Source organism: Trachurus japonicus, chromosome 24, assembly GCF_045865225.1.
Source record: "Trachurus japonicus isolate A0001 chromosome 24, Traja_1.0".
Classification (NCBI taxonomy): domain Eukaryota; kingdom Metazoa; phylum Chordata; class Actinopteri; order Carangiformes; family Carangidae; genus Trachurus; species Trachurus japonicus.
In genome coordinates this window covers 20,557,001-20,572,862 of record NC_140930.1, presented here as the reverse complement: position 1 = coordinate 20,572,862, position 15,862 = coordinate 20,557,001, and the positions used below count along the sequence as shown (strand labels likewise).

At 43.7% G+C, this 15,862-nt stretch overlaps 2 protein-coding genes across 5 annotated transcripts in view; one reads left to right on the top strand and one right to left on the bottom strand.

Annotated features, from left to right (window-relative positions):
• tab2 (TGF-beta activated kinase 1 (MAP3K7) binding protein 2) overlaps window positions 1-3,082 on the top strand; it is a 55,755-nt gene extending 52,673 nt beyond the window's left edge. For 2 of the 4 annotated variants that reach the window (XM_085770363.1, XM_085770361.1), the window contains exon 7: window positions 771-3,082. In XM_085770363.1, the coding sequence (XP_085626489.1) occupies window positions 771-910 (140 nt within the window). In that variant the 3' untranslated portion in view covers window positions 911-3,082. The remainder of the gene's footprint in view (window positions 1-770) is intronic. The other 2 variants (XM_085770364.1, XM_085770362.1) reach the window with 2 other exon arrangements.
• Window positions 3,083-4,441: 1,359 nt separating this feature from the next.
• Window positions 4,442-15,567, bottom strand: LOC146961929 (uncharacterized). Its single transcript, XM_085770625.1, has 6 exons — window positions 15,379-15,567; window positions 13,582-14,012; window positions 9,214-9,353; window positions 6,872-7,106; window positions 6,670-6,779; window positions 4,442-5,794 (listed from the first exon to the last, which is right to left on the bottom strand). The coding sequence occupies exons 2-6, from the start codon at window positions 13,989-13,991 to the stop codon at window positions 4,863-4,865; spliced, it is 1,827 nt and encodes a 608-aa protein (XP_085626751.1). The 5' UTR covers window positions 13,992-14,012; window positions 15,379-15,567; the 3' UTR covers window positions 4,442-4,862.
• Window positions 15,568-15,862: the final 295 nt, after the last annotated feature.

Sequence of the window (15,862 nt, the reverse complement as noted above, 5' to 3'; positions counted from 1 at the left end):
TTTTATTGTTATTGCAATAAGCAGATCACAAAACACTGACTGAAATGTGGTAATCAGCAGAAATGATTCAGTTTACATGTGTCATGTGTAATAACAGGGTGATAAGGTTATATAACTACATGCTGGCCAGGGTTAAGTAGATTAGGTATGAAGTCAGTTTAGAACTGAATTATATCATAAAAGCACCTTGGATGTCTGATCTGATGGGGACAGGACGCCATTTGGTGCAACCAATCGTCACATTAGCCAACAGTAGCTATCTAGCCCAATAGTAACACGTGATACTCTGACATCCAGGGATGTACCCCACCGCACCGAGGAGCCAGTGGGCCTTTAGAGAATCACACTCATTGTGTGGTCCACAGTCTTCTGGCCCAACTAAAGAGGAACTGAGGAGGCCACTGTTTCAGAGCAACGTTTAGAGACATTTGTGGATCACACATATCCTTTAGTCACCCACTACAGTTAATGTTTGGACACTGTGTAGTAGCAACAGTGCAGTGTGTTGGTAGAACAGCAGAACTTTTCCTGTCTGTCATGTTCATGCACTCTGGACTTGTCAGAGCCATTTCCGAGCAGACGTGCATCACTCCTTCCACCTAAAATACACCTCCAGGTTGTGTGTTTACCTTAGATCTTTGCTCAGTGGGCAATACTCAGATAACTGCAGCACAAGTTTATGCACTGTTCACAGTTTTGATGTCCCATGTTTTAATCTTGTCTGCTGTGGTGTCATATCACTGACCCCGCTGTCCTTGTCGTTGCCACAGACCCGGGCAGTAAGATTGTGAAGCCCATTGCAGACCAGGAGGAGGATGAAGGGACGCAGTGGAGCTGCACAGCCTGCACCTTCCTCAACCATCCCGCCCTCAACCGCTGTGAACAGTGCGAGTTCCCGCGGCACTTCTGAGCCAACCAGGCTGTGACGCGCCGCCTCCTCCTCTGCCCGCCTGCCGCCTACCAGAGTAGAATAGAAAAGGGCCCTCTCTGTTCCTTCTTCCCTATGTGTATGAAAACTGGGATGGGGCGTAGTCGTAGCATGGTGCGGCCGGTTTTCCTTTTTTTTTTTTTTTTTTTTTCTTCTCCGTTTTTGTTTTAGTTTTTCCTTCGGGGGGTGGGATTCTTGTCGTTTCTCTTTCCTCTCTAAGGTTTGTACAATGCTGTCCACTGAAGGCTTGACTGGATAGTGTTTACAACTTGTGTTTCTTCCTAAAGGCTGACAGAGTCAGATGATACCTCACCTTAGAGACTCAGATTGTGTGGGGTCAATTCCCCCTTTTTCTGCTCGATGGGTGACACTTTACCCCTGGGGATACCTCGCTGCTCCCACTTACAGTATTACGAGTGTGGCCCTGCAGTGTGATGGCACAGACATACACACATATACACACACTTACACACACACACACACAACACAGGTGCCAATGGGGCTTTTGCTGAATTGATGAATTAGTTTTTCTTCCTGTGTGGTGGTGTGACCGGGGGATCGGGAACTGTGCTCAGCCGCTGTTCTCCATCTGAAGGGAAAACTAACAGACTACTCATGGACTTAAAAGTTTGTTTGCTGTTTCTAGAGGATGTTAAAAGGGGGGAATCAAACGTGCCTCTTGTCCTCCCCCTTCAGTATCCCTTCTTTTTCTCTTCAATCATGAGTTAATGAAAAAAGAAACTAAGTTGCATGCTTTGTGTACAGTACACTGAGGCAGAAACTCCCCTTGAGCTTTTTACTGTACATAATTTTAGAATGTGCCTTAAAAGCCTTCTTCCTCACACTATGAATCACTTGTATTTCCTGTAAGTATAGCTTTATAGACTTTATTAACTTTTTGTCTTGTTTTGTTTCCCTCTTTCAAACAAATAAGCACCATGCTCCCTTTTTAAGCTTTTTACTTGATATCTGTGAGAGTTGAAGCCTTGCAGAAGGAGAGGAGCAGAGCAGTCATCATGAAGCTACGTCTGCCAGGTCCGTTCATCGCTTGTGTAATTGCTGAGTTTCCTGTGTACGATCTGCAGATGCAGCAAAGTGGAAGGCGATGGAGGAGTCTTTTTTTTTTTTTTTAAGTTTTTTTTTTAAGTTTTTTTTTTTTGTTTGTTTTGTTTTGTTTTAGGACACCAAATATTTTTCGGGTCTGTTGGGGCAGGGAAGGGGTCAAAAAGAAAAATTACAAACTGCCATCTTATCTGACAACTGGAATGTAGGTTTAACGTTTGGGGAAAGTCCACCTCGATGCAAAGAGACAGTTTCCAGTACAATCAGGATCTTACCGCTCCTGGAGGAGCTGACTGGATTAAGAGTTTTTTGCGAGGTCCAAAGATCAAAGTGAATTTGTTTCATTTTAAAGTGTTCCTATGATGCAGAAATACACACACGGTCCCTGTCGTGCCTTAAATGCAACAGGTCAGAATTGTTACAATATTTCAGAAGCAGCCAAGGCAAAAAAACACCAAAACAAAAGCCAACAAATCCAAATCCAAAACCTCCTGTTTTATCCAAATGTAACCACAACACGACAAACACGTCCACGACTGTAAACTCTTACTTTTATTTGGCTCAGTTCATCCTCCTAAGCTTTTATTGACGAGGGTGTTTCTAAAGTTTACTTATTGTCATTAACTTACTTTAACTGTGGAGTAGTTACTTTGTTTTGTTTTTCCACATTTGTGAAATGTTGCCTTGCATTAGTGCCTTTAGAACTATTGAATTTGTATTGATAATCTATTTTGTCACATCCAAGTGCCATTTTTAAACCCAAGCCCTTCTTATTGTATCAACCCATTTAAAAAGTAGAAGAAGAATTATTGTCTCTTAAGCACTTACACCATACTTCTTCCTTTTTCCAAGCCAAAGATACCAGTTTTCAGCTTTATCTGCACCTTGGTGTGAAGAGGCAGTTTATTCATGTTTTAATAAATGAAAAAAAAGAAAAAAAGAATTTGGATATCTAAAGTTTTTTTTTGTTTCCTTTTTTTGTTTTGATTTTTTCTTTTTCTTTTTCTTTGATTTTTTTTTTGATTTTAGCTGGGTAAACTGTCTTTGTAACAGATAAGTTATTTGTTAAATAATAAAAAAAAAAAGAATCTATTCTGAATGTGCTCATTGTCTTCGTGATGCTTCCCCCAGAGCCGTCACTAGATGGCAGTAGAACGCAACCTATAACTTAGTAGAGGCTGTTTAGTCAGCACATGGAAATAAGATCCCACAGCCGCAGCAGCAGCAGCTTCATGTGCCCAGCCCTTCATACAACCAGAACACCAGACACACAGATCTTAAGAAATGAAAGGACCACACTGAATATTAGACATGAAGATCGTCTCCTCAGAGCTGGATTAAGTATTTAACTGCTCACAAACAAACCACATCTACATAGAGACTTTGCACTGTGCACCAGCTGCCAACTCCCACCTTCCCTCCCTCCCTGTCTGTCCAATCGTCTTTTACTGTCTTCTTTTCAGTTATTTGTGTCTTCCTATAGATATTTTCCCCTTTATTTACTCCTAATGTTTATTAGGGTCTTAGATGTAGAGTCTGGACATGGAGCTCACTGGGCGACGCTCTGTGTAACTCTTGTGGGTGGAGGGGTGGACAAGATGTACCGGCGCTCCGGCTGGTACAGAGTGGGGCAGTGGTGTGTGTCCTGAAGGCCCGTTTTGGCAAGAATATACATCATGCTTGATGAGGGCCTGGGGGATGTTCTTGCTATAAAAAGAGCAAGCACTATACATTTCTATTCAATATTCAGTATGTTTCTATATTCTTTGTATCCTGGATAGAAAGATTTTCTTTAAAAAAAAAAAAGAAGAGTGTAACTGACACTCTGTAAGTGTTGAAAAAAGTGCATCTACTGTATGAATCAATGCATGATACCATTCTCTGGGTGGTGTAGTTGAACCACCAGTGTTTTAATGAAGCGGGTCAAGATATAACTCTGGACCAGTCGTCCCCTGAACACACGCAGATGCTTTTCTCTTCAGAAACATGCGCAAAATCAGAACTAAATGCGTGTATTTATTTGTTGAACTTATTGGATGTAAGAGGAAAAAAAATTAACTTTTCCTTTTAGTGTAACTAACAGCCCCTGGCATAAAAAAACAGGCTTTGTTAAAGGGATACGTGCTTTTAACATCTTCATCAATGTGACAAGACATGACCTGTAAATCATGATGAGCCTTTCTAGGACTTGTTCAATGCCCGGTTGTTATGTTAAAGCAGTGGACCAGTGTGTCCTAACAGGTTCATCCCATATTTAGTTATCAGATGTCTTAATTCAGACACAGACGGAGGAGGACAAGCTGCAGAGGTCCGTAGGTCAGACTCTAAACCAGACCACTGTGTTAGGACTACACCTCCATGAAATGTGCTCCACAAGGTACAGTGTGTTTGTGATGTCCCTCCACTAACTCCACTTTGTATGTTATATATAGTGTTAAACACAGACCCAAAGATGAATTGAGTGCTTTTATTTCATTGGCACAGAAATAAAGAAACACGCGTCTAGAAAACAGCACATCAGAAACAGGTCAATGACTTTCTTTACAGAAGTATAGACAATATCATTCCTCACTTTGAGGCAACATGAGAACAAACAACACATGCTGCTTTGAGACATTTGTCAGTGCTACAATAAGTAGCATGTAAGGTGGCAGTGCATTGCACTTTTACACTGGGATAAAGAAGTAGCATTCAGTCTGCTACATTTCCATGACTTCATAAGATTGAGTCACATTTTAATGCTTGGAATAAAGAATACATCCGGAATTGAGTTCATGTTAGTATGATTCAATATCATATAAATTCACAGTCACTTTAGGAAGAGGAGAAACTCTCTGATTCCTATGGGGGCTCTGTGTCAGTCTTGTCTGCTCTAGAAGGAGATGTGGCTGGTCCTGTAGCTCTGGATGAGAGCGATCAGTTCGGATGTGTCTGACACGTCTGGGTATACATTCATGACCTGCTCCACTGTGCTCTGGGGGAAGAGGGTGCTCAGCTGGCTCCTCAGGGCCTTCCTCTGTTCGCTGGACGGGCTGCCGGCCCGGCTGTTCAGCCTGCCGTCTGGGTGGCTGCTGTGCGCCCATGGGTCCCTGGGTAAGCTGTGGCTGTGTCTGCTGGAGACATGCCTGAAGCGCGGCTTCGAATGATGCGAATCGTGGCTGGGATACTCTCCGTTTTGCGGGGGCAGAGCCGGGCAGGAGGTCCAGGCTGAGTGGTGGTGGTGGGGGTGTGGCACCCTGGCCTGCTGGTGACCACACTTGCACTGGCAGTTTTGCTGGGGGTAGTAACCCTCTCTGCTCAGAGAGTGGCGGCTCTGCGTGCCGCTGCCGTACGACTCTAAGCGGGAGTAGTCTTCGTGGGACAGACTGTAGCTGGCCACCCCGCTGCTGTAGCTGTGGGGAGGGGCCTCCATGCTGTAGGGTATGTCTTGGATGTACAGCCTGGACATGGAGCTCTCCATGGAGCTGAAGGCCTCGTCCACGTCCGGGCTGGGACAGTGGTGCAGGCTGGTGTTGGGTTGGCTCCTCGGGCTGCTGGAGTCTCTCTGGTAGAGGAACTGCTCGCTGGGCGACGCTCTGTGGGACTGGTCCTCGACGCTCGAGGGCGGAGGGGTGGACGAGATGTACCTGAGCTCCGGCTGGTACATGGTGGGGCCCAGGTGTGTGTCCTGCAGGCTCGGCGTGGGCGAGAAGTTTTTGGCTCTGTCTCTCTGCGCCCTCAGCTCGTCGGCCACGGGCAGCTGTGATTGGTTGGCCCGCTCTGGGTGGTAGAACTTGCACTTCACTCCATAAGTGCACTTCTTTCCTGGAATAATGAAATTAGGGGTTATTATTACAGGCTTTTGAAACATGAGCACCACATGTGTGTTTGCTGCACCACTGTAAACACGTTTTTGCTTTCGGAGACATTCATGAAAATGTTCCTTCTAAAACTGCTACTGTCGAAATCATTGTTTTGTTTTTTGTTTTTTTAATTGGTTGACAAAGAGATAAGGGGCGAGGCCAGATATATTTCCTCACAGCTTCTATATGTCTTTCTAAAAAATTCCACCCTGGTATGAGTTTGGGGACTTTTTTTTATTTCCCTGGTGTGTTGCAAACATTTCAGTCTTGTGAAATGTTTGTTCTAAACCAATTGGATAATCTTAAAAAACACACTGTTTCCTGCACTTCTGCTTTTACTTCAAGTTCATGAGGAAAAGGGTGTGTACAGCCAGGGATTCATCACAACCCTAAGGAACCAATCCTGATAACTTTTGAAGATGGGGCCGGGGCTAAATAAACATGAAACTTTGTCAGTACTGAGAGTGAGAGTTTGCATTAGCACAACCACTAACGCTGTATCAGCCAGTTACAAGCTAACAAACAACTTGAAGAAAGAGAAGATGCTAACTACGCACTGCTCTGACTAAGTCTCAAATGTGAGTCTCCCTGCTGCCATGACAGTCAGAGCTGCAGTTATTTCAGCAGTGCATTTCTGTTTTATGTGCTTGACTTGTTCATATTTATCTAACCATCTATAAAGCAGTAAACAACTTTTGTTTTTTTCAGTTCTTGTCACACCCTCTCTACTCCTAGTTATCCGTTCCAGGTTTCTGTTGTCTGATAGCGGGGGGAACGAGGAAGTGTAACGTGAGCAGAGTTCTCTGTTGTTCTGAGGACAGTGAAACGTGAACCAACCGTATGGACAGTGCTGCAGCTTGTTGTCTGCTGTGGTCCAGGGCTTTCTCCGCAGAAAATCATTGATGGTGGGTCCGTTTCTGCCCAGAGGGTCGTCCGGAGGCATGAACCTGATCCAGCACAGATACACGGTTCAGAATCAAAAGAAAGTGACATAAAAATGTTGTTGTGTTTTTCATTTCATTTTTCTGAGGGCGCTTACTTGTCGTTGGCGAAGGTATACATCAGCAGCCTCTCCTCGATGAACTTCTTCCACTGGGGGTTCTCCGTCTGGAGGTCACGGTAGTTGTCGTTGGACACGATGATGCCATCCACGTCGAACGCCAGCTTGACAATGTACCTGTCGTCGTAGCACACCACCCTCTTCCCGTTTACACAGCGAGACGGTGTGTACACCAGGATCTTCCCCTTCTCCAGCTGGTGGAGAATGTGTTGATCTGCAAGTGACATGAGAAGATGTTGTTGTTACTTATCTAGTCGATACAAGTCACAATTATGTTGATGCTTGTGGTCTTTAGGCTCCACTTGGGCCCAGACCCTGGTCTGTTTTAATACAGTTACTTCAGCCACATATTTATTAATATGTCTCAAACTCCATCTTTTGCTATAATAATTAAACTGAAACCTGATCCAGTAGTGTTATGAGTTTTTTCTCTTGCCACAACAATCACCTTGTTCTTTAGCAGAGCTCATTTTAAAGGGATAGTTCACCATTTTGGCAAATTGGTCCATTGCCATAATCCCTATAGTTATAGCAGTAGGTTCGTTACCTTTATTTGTCGGTGCAAGCTGTTTTTAGAGTTTTTAGCTGCTCGGAGCTACGCTACAGGGGCTTATGGGATTTCTTGGTTTCCCTCATCAAACTCATCAAATACACAATCCAACAACTCCTTTTTTAGCTGCACTCACACTACCAGTCAAAAGTTTGGAAACTCCTATTCATTCAATGTTTTTTCTACATTGTAGATTCATACTGAAGACATAAAAGCACATGGACTTATGAAGTGAACACAAAAGTTAAATGGCCTGAACCCAATTGAGATGGTTTGCGATGAGTTGGACCACAGAGTGAAGGCAAAACAGCCAACAAGTGCTCATCAGCACCTCAGGGAACTCCTTCAAGACTGTTGGAAAACCATTTCAGGTGATGACCTCATGAAGCTCATGAGAAAAAGTCAAGAGTGTACAAAGCTGTCATCAAAACAAAAGGTGGCTACTTCGAGGAGTCTAAAAATATAAAACATTGCTTTGTTTAACACTTTTTTGTTTAGTACATAACTCCTTATGTGTTCCTTCATAGTTTTGATGTCTTCAGTATGAATCTACAATGTAGAAAGTAATGAAAATAAAGAAAAACCATCAAATGAGAAGGTGTGTCCAAACTTTTGCCAGGTAACTGATTGTGATGTGCACAGATGTCCGTTCCCTTCCATCACTGCACCCTGAGGCGAGTGGTGGATTCAAGCGTAGAAGGAAATAGGCTTGATATTCCACAGGCGTTTATGGGGGCAGATGACCTGCACGTCACGGTCTTAGTGTTTTGATAGCGTTAATCATAAAAGATCTGGATCTTGGCACCGATCATGGCTCCTCGTGAACACCTCATACTGCTTTTAGAAAAGTGACTATTTTTAGCTGACATGCTCCGGCATGAAGAACGTGCTGAAGTTCAGTTAAGTTGGCTACACTTCTTCATTGTTAGAGGCACTTGTTTCCACAGTCTATTTGCTACTTGTTTTACACAGAGCAACCAGGAGAAGTCGACTGGCTGCTGTCAATCGAAGCTGGTGAACAGCTGCCAGACAGGATGAAGATAACATCAGGGCTGACTTTAACATGCCAGGACGGTTATAAACACAACACAATGTTCTTTTATTATTTCCTTGATTTCCATTTTGCTGATAAGAAATCGTAGTTTAGATATTTCCAGTAAATGTAGTTGCTGTCTCAACATGTTGTATGAAAGACACTCCGTGGTACGGCTTTGACTTTTTCCTCAGTTTATACAAATGAATCTGCCGGTTTATCTCAGTATCAAATGTTTCATTTCCTGTCAGACTTTTTCCCCTCAGTGCACCTGCGAGTGGAGCATCACACAACAGGAACACTAGTGTTGTTGTTTGTCAACTGGATGGAGGAAACAGTGTGAGAATGAACTAAACTTAAAGCAATGAATGAATCACAAACCCACAGCAGTCTAAGGCCGAAAGCTGCTTGACAAGCTTTTATAAGGAAACTTGGATCAATCATCAAGTGATGGATTTCGTTGACTCATGAGACTTATTGTCAGTTTGTGTCTTAACGTGGATTACGGTCTGGTTCATCCTGATTTGGCAAGATACCATGCGATTAAAAGTTTGCTTCCGTGGCCGGCAAACACCTGCAGCCGTGTTAAAACACAACGTGACGCGACAGTTGGGTGAGGTCAGTCTGAACGGAAGATAGGCACGCCACGCCAACAAAATAACATCACGGTGGCAATTCCCTCGATCTTGAGCTCACGCTGTCAGAATGAGAGGAGGAGGCTGCCTTTCGGCTCAGTACCTGTGATGGGTGCGTCTGGTCGCGGCTGTTCCTTCCTCCACAGGGGAACAAACACTGTGATGTCGCGCAGCCCTTTGTCCCAAAACCAGTTCACTGCCAGCTGGAGGCCCTGGCACGAAAACACCTTCTTGTCCCCATGGCTACAAAGACACAGAAGAACACAGTCAACAACAAAAAAACTTCTTCTTTTGTGTTTCTGTGCACATTATAGACACAGACACAAATAGACTCATCTGTTTTTCGGGAAATGAACGGTGTTGCAAGGCCTGCGCTCAGAGTTGTGTAAAACACAGTTGCAAAAGCCCAGAGATGAGTGAGCTGACACAGATCTCACTCTGGCTGTTAATTGTGAAGGTGAAAATGTTTTTACTGTAAATGATTGCGCTTTGGAAAAACTGTTTGACGTTTGGAAATCGAGAAAGTGAGTAAAGTTTCATACATGAGCCTCCGAATAGTTTCACAGGAAATGAAGATTGTTTGGTTTGGCAGCAGGTCAGAAAGGTTTATTGTCATTTCAATGTTCCTCGCAGCTCGGAGAGCAGACACATGCACACAACACTCTGGAGTGTCCTGTGAAAAACAAGCCAATAGAGATGGTCCGTGCAGCAGGGTGTTAAGAACCATTTGTTGCTAGGAGACATAATTATTATGAGACGAGCAAAAGGAAAATGCACAGTGACGAAGTCATGAGGACTTGTGGTGGACTGAACAATGCGACACACGACAGCATTGTGTTTGTATCGTGATCGTGATGCAAAACATGAGCAAAGTAGTACAGCTGAGGAAGTGTTCGTTTTAACACAAATCATGGCCTTTTCCGGCAGCATACCCTTTTTTACAAAAGCAAGTAAGCTGCTACTGTTGGTGCATGTTTATCACTGTGACCATGACAACCGAGGTTCAGGTGTGGGCGCTATTTCAAGAGACACTGTTATAGTTAGTATTAGTAGTAGTAGTAGTAGTAGTAAAAAAAAGACGACCCATATGGTTGCTCAGGTTGGAGGAGTTGTTGATCTTATTAGCAACAGCATCCTGGATGTAAACAGGGACCAGTGTATCTGTCTGCCTGTGTATTATGAGCAAAGCAGACTTTATGTAAATCTGCATTAATTAACTGATATCACGTTAAATAACTTGTTAGTATGTTGGGAGCGTGCCTATGTTCCCACAGCCCTATGTTCCCTCAGCCCTATGTTCCCTCAGCCCTATGTTCCCTCTGGACCTATCTGGACTCTGTCTATCTGGCCTGTCTAGCCTCTACCTGGTCTTTTTACTAAACTTAACCAACTCCTTTCTTCATTGTCTAAACCCAACCAATGGTGGGACCAAAGGGCTGTGGGAATAGGGCCTAATTTTCAGTGACAACAAAAGTTAGAAATGAGGGAACATAGGGCTGAGGGAACATAGGGCCTAATTTTCAGTGACGACAAAAGTTAGAAATGAGGGAACATAGGGCTGAGGGAACATAGGGCTGTGGGAACATAGGGATGACCCCAGTATTGTTGGTGTCATTGTTGAGCATGCCAAAACCTAATCGTCACCTCAATTGTTCATATCAGATGAAATTGTCCATACAAAGAACCTACAACATTATGATCACTCACTTTCACTCAGTGTATCATGTATCAGGAGTTAAGTCTGATCTTCCTCTCACAAGTTCACCTGACAAACGGCTGTGATATGAAACCCTGAACCTGTCGTAAAACTCAGGTACTTTCTTCCTCCTTGCAAGCAAACTGGATTGTTTTGCTTGCAGGAGGAGACAACCTGCACATGCGCGTGGGGCATCCCCCTCTCTCTGTCAGCAGGAAGTGGTGAGACACTTTGCATACAACAGCTAGCAAAGACAAGGCCTGGCACGAGAGACTTTATGGATTCTGAGTAAATCTATCTGCCTGCATAACTTTGCTTTTACTAGCATGTGATAGCTACTTCCTGGATAATTCACACGTGCTGATTTAAGAGCCAAGGACTTGTTTGCAGCCAGCTTCTTCGTTTGCAGAAATGTTATATCAAACTGGTTATGGAATTGGTTATAACTGTCCTGCAGTCAAGAAGAGATAATGTATCACAATTTTATTAAGATTGGCAGTTAAATATTTGAAATGTTAAATATCTGCCTCTGAATAAAATGACCAACTGTGTAGATTATCTGTTTCACTCAGGTATGGCTAGATTAAAGCAGGATATATGAATATATAAGAAAACAATAGGCTGCGTAGCACGACTGCATGGATTTGTTGTGTTTAAGTTCAAAGCACACTCTTCTGTTTTGGATCCTGGGGAGGTGTCGCTATCTTTAGCTTACTTTTAGCCCCTTTTACAATACAAAAAAGGGGCTAAAAAAAACACAGAGTAAAGTTGAGTGGGACTGTAGAGTGAGTGAGGTGCTAATTCTCTACAAGCAACACCTTCCACATCTCACATAGTCATTTTAGCCATATTAATAGAAAAAAGGGTGCAGCTTTAAGCTTTTGTTATTCTTTAAGCTATCGTAAAGCCTCATTCTGCACAGTCATTAGAATGTGACAGATAAATATGCATGGCATGTAATATATGTTGGATGAGAACAGATTCAGATGTCGAAGTTGATGTATTAGTTGTGTTGAGTTTATGTGAAAACAGCCTGACTAACAGATTATGACAGTAGGGAGATGTGTATAATCTTGGTTAAGGCCTGGAAACTACTGTACAGACAAGGCTAAAATACACAAGGGGTAACTGAGCAGGGAGGGTAGAGCAAAAAAAAAAAAGAATTGCATTGTGGGAAAAGCAGAATCTTGGCCTCTGCTGCTTTGAGTTTGACTTTATTTTAAACCTTTTTTAAACTCCTTAACTTATCGCGGTGGAGTGCTGCCTTAAGAGCCTGATAAAGAAATACAAAGGTGACAGTTATTCATGTTGGACACTCAGGTGAAAAGGAACGAGCTGCATGTCACGTTCACAGAGTCTCCCCCACCCCTGAAGCTGAATTATTCCTACACCGCCTCACCTGGGAACAAAGGTGTGACAGTAAATAGGCTACTCTCTTCCTCTTTCAAGTAAATTAGGTCCTTACAGGAATTTGTATCATGAAAACATCCCCTTTGTTTTCCCTTTTGAACTAATATCAGGCACTCCACCTGCTCACACAGGTTTTTGTTTGAACACATTTTAGCTGTAAGAACTTCCTTGTTCTCCCAATGCTGGCCACATAAACTTAAAGTCACATGAGCTAGCAACTTCATTTCAGGGCTGTTTCACAAAAGTCACACAAACATGAGTGTCAGCAGCTTCAATCTGATGTCACAATGAAAAAAACGTGTCATTTTGTTCTCTGGACAGCTTGCTATCGACCAAAAAAATAAAGAAGAATCCAGCCGCACATCATGTTTTCAGTTCCCACATGTTTAAAGAGGAAGTGATCACATCTGTGAACCGAAACAGGATTTGACACAAATGGAGACAATGAGGTACAAAAACATATTTTGATCAAATTTCACCTCTTTGTAGGCCTGAGGTATCGATGATGAGGTTTGCCAGTTGAGGTGGAAAGTTAGTGGAAACATTTTCTCAAGAGCTGAACTTAAATACAGTGTTTCTTTATAGATCTACAGACATAGACAGACAGTGGGGAAAATAAGTTTTTGATCCCTTGCTGATTCTGTAAGTTTGCTTACACAGTTTATTCTAACAGAAAGAGACACAATATCAACAAAACACCTAGAAATTATATCATCATTTTAAGGTTATAAATAAAATTTTATCAATTGAAGGGCAAAAATCAGCAGGGGATCGAATACTTATTTCCCCCACTGTAGGGAGATATAAATACTATGGAGATTAAAAATTTTAAATACTATGGAGATTAAAAATTTTAAATTAGCTAACTTTTCAATATGAATTAAATTATAACAACATATAAAGTAGTTATTTAGCTCCATCTTTACTGGATCAAAATGCTACAACTTTAATAGTAAAGTTAAAGCAGAAGTAAGCGATCTGGTCGTTTTGGCTAACTTCTTGTCAGCCAATGGAGTTAGCAGTCCCCTCCCTCGTCCCTACGTCACCACATTCACGTGCATCCCTTGGCTGCACACACAGAGAGGACCGCCCCTTTATGCCGTTCTCTCTCCTCATTGGATAAAGGTTGTAGGATACAAGGAAAGTTTTCTCCTCGGCTTACAGCAGAGCAGAGTGACTGACAGACCCGTGTTTCAGACCAAACACTCTATAGAAGTGATTGCTGTCGGAAGATAGAACTATTTAAGACTTATATTAACACAAATATTCCGCTTACTTCTGCTTTAAGTGTAGTAACAAATACTGGACTAAAAGCTCAGCACATCTCCTCCCCCTGCAGCTGGACCTCTGTCTGGCTGGACTCACCTCATGGCCACGTTGCTTCCATCTATAACCACTGGTCTGAAGGCAGCAGCTGGCTCCCTGTCTGGTCCGGGTCCGGGTCCGGGTCTTGGCTGGCTGGGCGCGGGGCTGCAGCCTCTGGGCACCAGTTTGGGGCTGCTGACGGGAATACTTTTGTCGTTGCAAGTGCGAGTGTGGCAGGTCTTTATCAGCTCCTCCAGGATGTCGTTGGTCTGGGCATCGTGGCGGAGGCTGTCCAGCACCCTCAGGATGTCACTGTGGGAGTATCCTAACTTGAGGAAGCGCTCCACCTTGGCGTGCTGCTGCTGCTGCTGGTGGTCCATGCTGGATGCGGGGGCCCTGTCCTCCCTGTCCTCCGTCCTCTCAGCTCTGCGCGTCTGGGGAATCCTCTCCGCCTCCTTATCGTGGCTCATCGGCGTCTCCACGGCGACAGCCTGTGTGTTTTGGAACAGTTGACAGGTGTCAGGAGGAGGAGGAAGAGAAGAAGAGGGGAGGGGGGGACAGGAGGACAGCGACCTCAGTCAGTGTAAACACAGGAAGCGCCGCTGCGGTCTCAGAGGGGGGTTTCGGACAAATGCTTGTGGTTTGGCGCGCGCTGGATCTGCTTTGCTGCTCACCGCAAACTCATGACTGCCAACGCAAGCGCAAACACCGGCTGACGTCACGCTGGTTAAGAAAGCCCCTGTCAGTCAGAGTGAAGGAGGAAGCTGAGGGTCTCTGCTCCAATTTTAGGCCCCAACACCGGTGTCACTGAGGTCAATTACCAAAACAAACATGAATGAAATGAGCTGATGTGAATGAGAGTGAGTGGGTATTAATGTTCACAGCCTCACCCCATTCCACTGGTTTTTATTGCACTTTCTGGAAAACCCCCGAATTTCTTATGCCAAACAGAGAGAGAGAGAGAGAGAGAGAGAGAGAGAGAGAGAGAGAGATCACACTGATGCACCGGAGGGTGAAAACTGTTGAATGACTCAACCAACTTTTTTTTTCTTTTTTCCACTTTTCCCTCCTACAGCTAAAGCTGCTCTGACAGTGCAGCGCTTCAGGGAAATCTTCATTCAAACGTGGATACAAGAGCTAAACTTGGGCACAAATCATTCCTGCAAGCCACTCAGAAGTTCAGCTGTTACTGACAAGGAAATGCAGTTGTATCAATTTCAAGCACAAACACCTAGAAATAAAACATACAAAACATGTCCATCATTCTTTGCATCATTTTTCAGGTAGGACTGTTTTTCTTATTTCTTATCTTGACAGATGGACTGATTATCATCTCAATCTTTTGATGTGTCTGCTCTGACATCTGGAGAATGAAGAAAATGAACAGAAAATGTGATAACTATGTCTGCGTTTCTTTTCCCCATTGAAACCATAAGAATTAAACAGTCATTACATTCCCTCCTCCCTCTGCACAGGGGCTTGGCTGAGTGTTAGGCTTGCTACAACCTGCAGCAAACCACATCCTTTGTGGCTGTGTTGACGTACACTTAATCTATCTTCTGTACCTCAGACTCATCTCTTTTTTTTTTTTTTCCAAAAACAAAGCTGTTATGTTATTATCTGTTTGTTTGTCTCACATGTCCAAACCTCCTCCACCAGCAACCTTTGCTCTTTGCAGTGCTGAGCCCAAGTTACCACACTGCCTGTCCCTCACACTTGTCTCTCATGCTCTGAAACATGACGAGTCCAAACAAGACCAGACTTCTATCGGTGGGCTCTGGCTGAGGATTCACATCCAAACACAAACAGAGTTACATTGCTGTACGACCGAAATGATCTGTCTTAGTTGGTACTTACACATTCAGTAAGCTGTGGACCGGAGCAGGAGTCCTCCTCTCCCTGTGTGTCTCTGTGAGAGAGTGTGTGTGTGTGTGTGTGTGAGAGAGAGAGAGCTCTCCGTCAGTCAGCCTCTCTCTCTGTGTGAAGCCGCTCTTATTACTCACAGGAGGAAGTGAGTGTTCGCTGTACAGAAACCAAAGTCACTCTGAGCGCAAGGAAGAGAATACGCTGTGTTTTTGTGATCGTTACTTCCTTGTCAGTGGTGAGGGCTGATCTGGGATCTGTGGGATTTATTTTCCCTCACTTGAGCTCTCCCTGGTGTCCTAAATAAATGCTGACTGAATGTGTCTGATAAAGCAGTGTGGAGCACCAGGAGCCCTGCAAGGCTTTACGCAGGTCGAAGTTGTATTAGTCATTGAGACGTTTTATCAAAGAGCTTTAAAAGCATTTATTACTATATTATTAGATATGTTTATTTACTCTCTAGAGAGAGGGTAGATCA